The 11,417-nt window shown below is 36.9% G+C and overlaps 1 protein-coding gene across 1 annotated transcript; it reads right to left on the minus strand.

The window, feature by feature from the left end:
- Window positions 1-996: 996 nt before the first annotated feature.
- On the minus strand, window positions 997-3,249 carry LOC110449331. Its single transcript, XM_021496113.1, has 2 exons — window positions 2,645-3,249; window positions 997-1,515 (listed from the first exon to the last, which is right to left on the minus strand). The coding sequence occupies exons 1-2, from the start codon at window positions 3,030-3,032 to the stop codon at window positions 1,502-1,504; spliced, it is 402 nt and encodes a 133-aa protein (XP_021351788.1). The 5' UTR covers window positions 3,033-3,249; the 3' UTR covers window positions 997-1,501.
- Between the last annotated feature and the right edge of the window lie 8,168 nt (window positions 3,250-11,417).

Here is an 11,417-nt window from a genome sequence, read left to right on the forward strand (position 1 = left end):
GATTACAGGACAGGGCTGTACATTGTGACGATAACAGAATGGAGTGTACAGTTTGAAATTGTTTTACTTTACCTTTTTTTTTTAGATTTGACCTAAACATTGTTCAAGCGATTTAATATTGGAACCGTATATCTAGCGAAGACTGATAAATCTTTAAAAAAAGTTCTCTTGATATGTTATTGATTTTGACAGACAAACTTAACTACAATCAATTCTGTATTGAAATGTGGATGCATTACAACTAGCGCGCCATTCATGTATCATAATAAGACCTTATTCGGTCAATCAATCAGCTGGGGAAATGTGTCGAAAGTCATATTTACGATAGATCTTTGCTTGGTTGTAGAGTACTCGCTTAGTTTGTAAACGGTTGTAAATGCTTCAGCAGTGAAATAAACAGTGGTCGGAGGCACATATATATAAGACAAAGCGTTTGTTGTGTAAAAGTATACTGTAGTTACGTAAATTCACTGATAAAACACGCATTTTATTAATCCTGCTAGTATGTAGTCACGTGTTTAAATCAAGGAGTGCAATTCTAATTAAAACTTATTTAATACGTTCAGTACACTCAATAGTAGTCGTAGGCTAATGGTATGATGTCGACAACGGTGTAGCGTGGAGTCACGGTCAACCGTGGCGTAGGAAGAACGTGGAGATCACATAACTCTTAACGAAAGTGAATTACGCTCTGATAGGTTAGAAAAAAATCAACTAGAAGCAGCCGTAATACCTGTTAAAACTCCTGATTTCAAGCAAATTATTGTCAACACTTGTACAGTAGGCTACTGCTGAAACACCTGATAATTATCACGATGTGCATCAAATAATTACGTTACGGTATAGAGAACCAAAAACTATAGATTTGATGTGTACGTCAAGTAGAAACCTAAAATATTTGCGGTAGCAAGGAGCTAGGTTTTCAGCAGTCTTATAAAAGAAAAAATAGTGATGGCTCCCTGAAATATCATTAATATATTAAAAGTCGGAAACACATTTTCCATCCAAAAAACAGGTTTTAATCGAAAGTATGAAACATTTCTAACAGTTTTATTACTTGTGTACAAAAGATTGGTTTTTTTCTTTTGTGTTACTTCTTTAAAGATATGCATGCTGCTACTAGAGCATCGTCAGTGACTTCTATTCCTGTTCGGTTCCGATTCGTTCTTTCCTGTCATGTGATTGGTTGCAATACGTTTTTTCTTCTGCAAAGTTTTTCTATCAAGGTAGTTTTCATTAGTTTGAATCCAGTCACGTCCTGTCGTTACTGTTAATTACTCATTTTTGTGTATTCTGATTGTAATGGAAAGGACTGCACGGAATTTACGGTAAATATATTATATTAACTCTGAATAAATATTAAATATTGAATTAATTCGGAATCACTTCTCGTAGTGAAAGATTAGAAACGTTCAATAGCATTGGTGTAGAATCACACAAGGTAAGGCGCCTTTGGCGAGAGTTCCTGTTGTGGATATTCTTCAAAGTCCTTCTTTCTCCGTCATATTCTTTGGACTGCAATAAACAAAGAAATGATCCAATAAAAAATCTTACTAATCAAAATGGTCAGTCTTGCCTTCTAAATAGTACAGTTGATAAAAAAGCAACATACAATTATATGCTGCATTTGAATTATAATTAATAGTCAATAATAATTTACATATATATATATATCGGTCAACACATCATCAGGTGGGGACCTGCAAGACAGTTTGTATGGGGTTAAACGTCTTCACAACAAATAGGGTCATACAAATACGGACGCACAAATATAGGAGGGGGTGATTTTAAAGGAATGTTCATATCTCTAACTGAAGACTTATATTAATACTATGCGTAACCCCCCCACCCCCCTCGGGTTTTCCTTGACGTTACCATTTTCCACGACTCTCCCCTTCCTGGGATTTTCCCATGACGTCACACGTCATTCATATGCAAATTAGGTCAGGCCTATCCTGCATATCCACCCAGGCGCATCTAGACATGTGTCTCCTGTCAGTTGCTATTTTTAAACCATACCAGAATGTTTCATCCTTTTTTTAAACCATAGGAAAAATTCCAGCTGATTGATATGCTAATTACGACGTCACGCTAACAGAACAATAGGGATGAGGAATGAGCAGAGAAGGGTATATCCATGTTTGCTATATACTACTATACTACTTGTATTAATACTATGCGTAGATCTATCTTGTTGAGTTCTGCGAAATCCGTTATAGCCGTCGGTGTTTTTTACGAACCTCAGATTCTGGGGAAAACGTTAAATTATCCAGTCTACATTAAGCATATAGTTAGCCCGTTGTTAGTATAATGTGATCGGAGGTAGTGTCCGGTTTTCCGTGTTCAGGTTAGTTCATTTAAAGCGGATGGTCCCAGCATTGTGCACACAGTCTTCATATAATCTTGACTGTTTCGATGTCGCCTGTGTTGAAAAACCTTAAGTGGTATACATTCGTCCTAGTCTTACCCCGAACCTTTACTGGTAAACTATATCCGAAAGCTGAAAGGATTAACCTTAAACAGCTTCAAAATGGTGTGTATGTATAGCCTTTTTTTTTAAAACCATAACTATAAATGAAATATGTACGAAACAATTATTTAATAGTGAAAAAAGAATTATAAAGGAGAAGTATATTATACAAACCTTCTTCCCAGATACAGTTACTGACATCAATCGGGTACGGAACGTATATTTCCACCCATATTGGTGTTTTCGCAACCCCGTTTCCCCCGTACAGTTTTAGCCAAGGATTGTTGGCGGTGTCCAGTTCCGTCATGTGTTTAAATAGTTCAATATTGTCGTTTCCCTTCACAAGCATCAACTTGACATAGGTGTTTCCGTTAGAATGTCGATCAATAACATCTTTAAATAGCTTAACGTTTCCTCCAAGTTGTTGTATTACACCTGCAAATGGAATCTTCACCCGTCTATCGCCATACGGAGAGAATTGTGGCAGACCTCCATTGTAGAGTGTGGCACAGAACCACACCCCGGCTGGTACCAAGTCAGGGAAGTTGGGTACCAACCGCATCCATGTTGCGAGAGGATTGTGTACCTGTGGTTTTAGAATATATCTACTTTTATCGAAGCTTCATTTACCACAGTGGTCGCGTGGTAAAAATATGTAGGGGTATCCATAGTAAGCGAGTAGTGTACAAAAACCGTCAGATTTTGTCTGCTGCTTTTGATTCACGTTAATGTGTCGCCAACACTTTATGAAGTCATGTAACGTTTGCCAAGACAAAGTATTATGATAATATATATATACATGTATATGCGTCATAAACATGTGATAACATGAAAGATATTTTGAATAACTTTACGCATGTTTACTTACGCTTTCGTTATTAACAGTAACGGTAAAATGACGAGATATTCGTAGACTCGACAGTCACATAACTCACTTGTCCATTTTTCTCAGTACATTCTTTAAGACCTTACTTAAATTAAGGATATAATTATCATAATTATTGCTACCATTTTTAGAATTGGTAGCTGTACCAGCCATTTTGAGGGGTTTCAACATGGATATAAATAGTCTTTCTTTTTTGTTTGACTCGCTAACATACTTTACACGCAGTGATTGGTTACCTGCTGTCTGTGATGTCACCATTCGTAGAAGTACAAATGGGGATATTAATTGCAAGCAAAATGTGATGGATAAAGTCAGAGAGATCCGAATGTTCATACAGGAGTGTTGGACAGTTTTCTGCTATTCCACGCACGGCGGCGCTGTTGTTTTGTTATAGTCCGAAATTGATAAAATCAGAGAGCTCAAAATTGGCATTTCAGGGTCATACCAGACGGAAAACCAGGACCAAGTGCTTTAAGGTGGCTCCACACTTTCGCAATTAACCAGCAAAATTCATTGAAACTTTCATATAATGGTTATGCAACTATGTAGAGTTGATTTTATGAAAAACTAAACAATCTGATAGTTTGGGAACTTTTTTGGAAAAAATACCAAAAACTGACTGGCATTGTTCAGAACAATAACAACAATAATAAAATGAAAAGAAGCATTTCTAATTAACCCTACAAATATTTTATTTATCGCAAAATATGTAACACACGTTACACAAAGTGGTTTTTTTTTATTGAATTTGTACGGATAAAAGTGATTATCTACAAGCTAAAAGCAAACAGGACACAAAGATCTATACATATAGAATGGGAAATTGAACAAAAGATACACAATGGCTTTCTTATTAATTTATTTTACATTTAACAATCACTTTGATCCGGGTGAGAGTTATCTTTTTGAAAAAAATCGGAACTTTTTGCAGAGGGATGACATTTACACAAAGACAGTTGTCTCTGTTTACATATAACAAAAATGATGGAAAAAAATAAAAAATATGATATCAAAATTATCAATTTATTGTTCTTTAATGGAACCAAATTACCCTCAGTCATGTACACTTTGGACATCTTTCCACAGTCCGCTAACTCACGGTATATTTATATGTCAGATACATATGTGACCAGAGGCTATCGCGTGGTATGCCGTTCTCATGTGCACTCACACATGCATTTCATAGGTATCTTGATATCTTACAAAACATTATTTTCACAGAGTAAGTAGACTACATTCGTAAACACGATTTATAAATGTAACAATTTCGGGTATAAATCCTGGCGGACCTGCAAATGTGTATGCAGGCCTTGCAAGGCTTTCTCAAGGCTCGCCTGAAAGCAGCATCAGATTACTAGGTCCGACCTTATTTAATAAACGAACAACAGTGGTCCGATCGGTTTGACCGTTTAAACGAAAACGGCCCAGGTGTTACTATAATTTGCACTACGATACCCTGTACCCTGTACCCCGTAAAATGTATTTTCACAGCACAATACATTCGATACGATAATCATATGTATCTTGATGCACATATCTGACTTTAAAGTTAGTTTCACAAACATGTAGCTTTACGATGTAAATAGTAAATACTGTTCAAATCGTTTCTGGTGTTTAAAAGAAGAATCAGTGAACGCACAAATCGAATTTATTTAAACTTTGATTGATATGTAGCTCGTATGCAAGCATAAACAAATGAGTGCGTACCCTCTGAAACTTTTATGTGAAAAAACTGAAGTTGCCCATCACAGAGATCACTCCGCTCGCTCAGAAAAAAACCGAAGATAATCCCTGCGTCTGGTGGCGGGAAAATCAATTGCTTCTCAGCATGATAGGTGGTACATTTAAGGTATGATCTCGAGCGCTCGACTCATTATTTCGGTCGCTTTACTTAGACTTTACGTATGAATCGTTTCATAATAGTATTGTATTGAAATCGTGATAGCTGAGCAGATGTACGGAAACGTAAATGGACCTCTCCTTGTTTTGATATCCAAGATATAGATGGTCAATATAATTTTTGACGCAAAGGGAAAGGGACTGGTCGTACTTGTACCGAATATCTGTTACATGTAGTCCTATTATTTGAAACCTGGTGGTTTGTGGGACTTAATACTATTTCTTCTTTATTCTCAAACAATTATGATTGATTTACCATATTTTCCCTCCTTGTTGCATCTCAGTCTTGAATATTTTGCAGAATATTTGATGAATCTATTTGTTTATGATAAACTTGTTTTCATGAGAGGAAATTGCTAAATTGTAAAAGCTTTTGTAAAATTCATTTCTATTCTGACATGCATTAAAATTTATTAAAATTTTGAAAAAAACATTGACACAATGCCCCTTTCCGACAATAGAAAGAATTCATGTTTAGATAAAAAGTATATAATGCCAAATATTAAAAAAGGTCCAGAAAGGATGAATACGAACCATCAGTGACTAAAATGATCCAAAAGTGCTTAATACGTACTGATATATAACGCATAGTATGAATTTGGATATGATTTGGATGTAATGACCCATCTCCATGACTTTCAATAGTCTCAGTAATTTCGCACGGGTGGCAGAACTGCCCCTATCTGAAAGAATCTATTCAAGTTTATCGGGATTGTGATTTTAATTTTCCATGATTAATCCTCTTGAATAGTAAATCTTATCCGGTTGTAGTTTTTCAACCGAATGAAATAAAGGTTATATCTGATTAGATTTTGGTGGGCATTGGTGTTCAAGTTTCAAAGTATAAAGGTCACATTTCCCATTTCTCCTGATCGAGAAGTTAGATATAAAGGGCCGGTTTCCAAAACGGCCCCTTCTCTGATTCAAATTTCCTGTTGGTGGTGCATTGCCCATGCCGTTGTGGTCACAAATCTATAAAGTATAACGATTTAGGTCACTTGGTTTGTTTTTTATGGCTCCTCAAAGTTGTACCTTTCAGAAGCTGTCTAAGTGTTGATAAAATGTGCATGTTATGTAAAATATTAATGAAAATCTAATCAAATGATGGTCACCGTAAAGAATACATTCATGGCATGATTGTGACAAAAAATCATGTTTCCATCGCGCCATTTGGCTGTTTTATGGAAGAAACAATCTCAAAAATGCCATTTTCGATGATAACATTTTAGACACAAAAACTGTGTTTTTTAGAGAATACACCCTTTTATGGGCGTTGGATGCAAACCAATTTTTATCCTATTAAACAGTACGTAATATGCTATTGATGAGAGGAAAAATCATCAAAATGTAAGTGGTGGAACATTTTCAAATGTTGGGTTGAATTAGCCTATGGTTGAATTGCCGATTTTCGACTTTCTTTAGATAATTAACAAAAAAACGAGAGTATTTGCTCGGTATGTTGAGAATATGTACACAGATATGAAAAAAAGTGAGAGAAACACTTTTTCATAAAAAAAATCCAAGATGGCTACTTCACAAGTCCCCGTGGTTGAAGACATTGGCTGACAAATAGACAGAACAACAAACAAAACGTGTTCCTTATGATTTTGGTTGGTTTTCGCATTTACGGGAGTGTTCATAGCTACGGGCGATTGTATAATACCTATATTTATAAGTTTGGTTAGTCACATGGTAACGGGGATCTTTCATATCGAGCCCCAAACATACTTTCGACATATGCACTCCGTTGCCGCATGGAAAACTATTTCAAGTTTTGTCGGAATTTCTTTACCTGTGGTTGTAATGGTCGAGGGTTTTCCAGCGTCCTGTAATACCCAAGGTAGTACAAGATACTGGAGATGTGCGCACACATTCCCATCGTTCTCTCTCCAACTGGGCACTGGCAGTAGTAGTCCTTTATTGGGGCCTCAACATCGGGTGAAACGGTGAACCGTATCCAAACGTTATATTTCGTTTGGCTTTTGTGTCGAGAATGTATTTGACATCGGAGAAGGTCTGGGGAGTGCTGGTAAAGCCACACCTCATAGTCTCCGTCATCACTTAAATGTTCGGCGATGTAACCAGGAGCCAGAGATATCTGATACGTTCCACACGTAATGGTTCTCAAGTAATCAAGATCGAGACGGGGAAACAGTACGGAAGATGCATCCATCTTGACAAACTCGGACCTTGCCCGTCTAGATAGATCCGGATCTGTCTTGACTCTCTGAGCTAAACCATTCGGTGTTGTCAAACGGTCCTTCATACGTTCAGCCATTAGCCTATCTTTGGCATCTCTCTCTGGAGATCTCTGGTAGATCGGTCCTCTAATACCATTCAGACAGGCTGTGACGGTTCGAAGCAAAGCCTCGATGACATTGATAAAGCTGTTAGACACCAATTGCGTTCGGAAGAACGTCCAGTGTTTCAGACGACCATGATAGGATTCCACAATCCACCTCGATTTGGTGATAGTTCTGTCAAGATTTGCTTGGACGTCAGAATGTTGACTTTGACCGGGTTTCAGGTATGACGGCATGCTAGCATTGAGGCCAGAGGCTTCGAGAACTGGTAGGACATCTCTAAAACCTCGGTCAACGACAACGTTGTCGTCTGGTTGTAGCCAAGTAACTAGCTTGTCCATGACTTTTTTTGTAATTGTAGCATCATTTTCGCTGCCAGTGAATGGTCCTACTGTGTCCAGAATGTAGCCATCTGGTAAGGCGATGCTCATGAATTTGAGATAGTTTCTCTTCTTCTGGCCACAGTAGGACATTCTCTGGAGCTTGTGGTCGGAGCTTTTCTGGATATAAATATAGGTGCCATCTAATATGGCAGTGGCTTTATCTCCAAAAAATGCTTCTGAAAAGACAGTATTGTGCCCGAGCAACTGTTCTCTTGTCAAGTGATCCGGACCTAGAAATTGTGGGACTATCGATGTGTCTAATGCCTGTACTATGGAGTGGAAAGTTTTGGACACACTTGACTTGGAAATTCCAAAAAGAGAAGAACACTGACTCCAGGAAATGTCGGTTTTCAGTTTTACCCAGAACAGTAATAGAGCATCGTGTGTAGTCTTGGTATATATACCAGATGAAAGATATGGGGAACAGTGCGAGTGGATTTCGAGGAACTGATCTTTGGACCAACCTGTCCAGGCCATGCATGCCGAGTCATCAAGAGAAGAAAAGCTTATTGTAAACGCAGACTGGTTCTGTGAAAGGACGTGCGACACCTCTAGNAGCCGCTGCTTACTAGTACACTGTTTTTACTCGAACTGCAAGAAAATAATCGTACGATAACTTAAAAAAGGGTATGAGCTGTTTTTGACTTTGTTGGTCAGTCTACAAAATGATAAAACAGTCGTAATTGTCCATGTATTATATTCTCTTCTCAACTCATGTCCACTCCGTCATATTGCAGCTTTGTCTAGATCTCTGAATTTGTGAAACGTTAAAAATAAGTCTGTTACGTTTAGTCAATCTAACCAATTGTATTCATTGACAAAAAATCAACGTCCATGCGCAACGAAACCAGAAGGTCAGAATACAGCGTCGAGGCCCGGGATATGACATCGAGGGAGCAAGAATACGACGTCAAGGGATAGTGTTGCTCGGTTGCCGTCGTATTGGGGCATTGTTGCTTTACAGGTCGAGACAGGTCGATTACGAGATTTGTTATTTTGCACTAGCTGGCAATCATACAGAGGTGAACATGGTCGAAATTTGTACCACAATGTGAAATGAAAGCCTATGTAATAATGTTCCCCTGAGTTATATATTAGAATGATAGGTTCCCTGGCGGACTATTTTACGTTGTTATTGAAATAAAAAAATAACTGTCGAATACTGACACCTTCATTGCAGTCGAAGTCTGAAACAAACTTTTGTCTATGATGCTTTGATCACGAATAATAGATGTTTTTGACAGAAATGAAGGGTAAGACACATTTGTAATTTGACAGTAGAGTAGCTGGATGGTGTTGAGCATCAGTTGAAAACGGCAGGTTTTTGTCTTTTGTTTTTTCGTTTTGTTTTGACTGATTATCGAGTTATATCCTCAAATTGTCGCTGGGTTTTGGAGGTATACATTTCACATAATGAAATATTATCTACCCAAGTCATAATGTCCGTTGCAAAATAGAAGCATTCCCCATAAAACTTAGATCGTTCCCCGACGGAATCGACTTTACTGGTAGTGCCTGATGTGATATATGTAATATGATCCCCTTTTGATTTGATTATCATTTTCATATATATTTACCATCGTATGGCATTGCCACTATAAAACCCTACCAAATACAGTTGGCATGAAAGCCATATACCGATTGTTGACCTTCATCATTATTATGACGTCATAATTGTTACGTTGGGTACCACTTCCCCCCCCCTTCCCCCCTAGATTTTAGTGCGGCTTTCAAACGTCATATTATGACGTCATTATACTATGACGTCAATATTGTATGCATAGATATAATTACGTTTTCTCAAGACATCAGACTAAATTCCAAATATTTAATTAAAACACCAATTCGCATTATAAAAATAATATTACCCTCGTAAAGATTTTAGAAAATAAATATGAATGAAGTTTCGAAATGTATTATGTACCCGTTTGCGGTGTTCTTATTCGTGCGCACAGTTCTAATCGGTTATGTACAATGTAGATAGGTTGGATGGCTTGATAACAAGTCCAGCGCTTGACATAATAAGTCGAGCGCACGAGATAATTAATGTAGACAATAATAGTGTGCATGTCCTAAATGTACCCCCGTACTACAATGCAATTAAAAAGATCAGGAAACTTAAATTCGCAGTGGCATTCGGAGTTTCGATTTCATTTGATGAGATTGTAAAATAATATAATCATTGGCTATTGATAAAGCTAAATCGTGGACGTATCCAGCGCACTGAAACCGACATAACAGGGAAGTAATTGATTTGTGCAGATACCTTATTACCAAAAATCACTTTGAAAATATCTCAGTTTTTTGTCTGGACACAATCTTGTACAGCTTAATGTATATGACACCAGTAAAATACTATATAACAAAGGAATTACTCAGGGGGACAGATCATAAAGCTTCTCAGTTTAAACCTGTAGGTAGATATGTTAGAAGTGAAATAGCTTGAAACAGAGACACATTCACAGCGAATTTGTTATGAACTTTTAGATACTATCATATTTATATTTCGGTTGCATATATATAATGATTACGAATGACATTGAATTTTACTAACTGAAAAAGGAACAATTTCTAACTCAGTTATTAAAATGCATACTATACGCTAAAATTCAAAATACACTTTCAAATTTTGTTATTCAGTAATTTTTAAACCAGGTGACACTCTCCGTATCATCCATATCTTCTGTATACATGCAGCATGTCTCAAATGCTCTAATATGTAGCGGTTCATATATAAACCATACCTTATCGTGTCACACAGACCATACACCATAAATACATGAATATGTCATACCTTACACGTATCACACAGTCTATTCACAATAAATACATGTATATGTCATACCTTACACGTGTCACACAGACCATACACAATAAATACATGTATATGTCATACCTTAATCACTCATATTTTCTAGAAAACAAGACACCCATCACATCCCACTATTTTTCCAAAATAGCCAAATCAAAGACACATCATCACATCAACACTGAGGACTTACACTTCAAGATGATGCAACATGGAAACAGCACATACAGAATATATACAAAAAAGCTTACAATAGACTTAATATTCTTCGCCATGTCAAAACCAAAGTCAATAGAAAATCATTAATTAAAATATATATGGGATTTATTAGGCCAATTTTGGAATATGCAGATATTATTTGGGATAATTGTACCCAACAGGCAAAAGATATTCTTGAATCTGAACAATTAGAAGCAGCTAGGATAATAACAGGTCTTCGTTCCGGGGTATCACATGACAAACTATACAATGAACTAGGTTGGGAAACACTATCTGTAAGACGAAATAAACACAAACATGTAATGATGTACAAAATTATGCATTGGCAGACACCTCAATACTTACAAAATGTTTTAAATCCCTTTATTAATAATCAAAATGATAACCCCTACCCTCTCAGACAAACTAGGCTTTTCAACCCACCGTTATGTAGAACTAATAACTATTT

This window comes from Mizuhopecten yessoensis, unplaced genomic scaffold (genome assembly GCF_002113885.1).
Source record: "Mizuhopecten yessoensis strain PY_sf001 unplaced genomic scaffold, ASM211388v2 scaffold4571, whole genome shotgun sequence".
NCBI classification, from domain to species: Eukaryota; Metazoa; Mollusca; class Bivalvia; order Pectinida; family Pectinidae; genus Mizuhopecten; species Mizuhopecten yessoensis.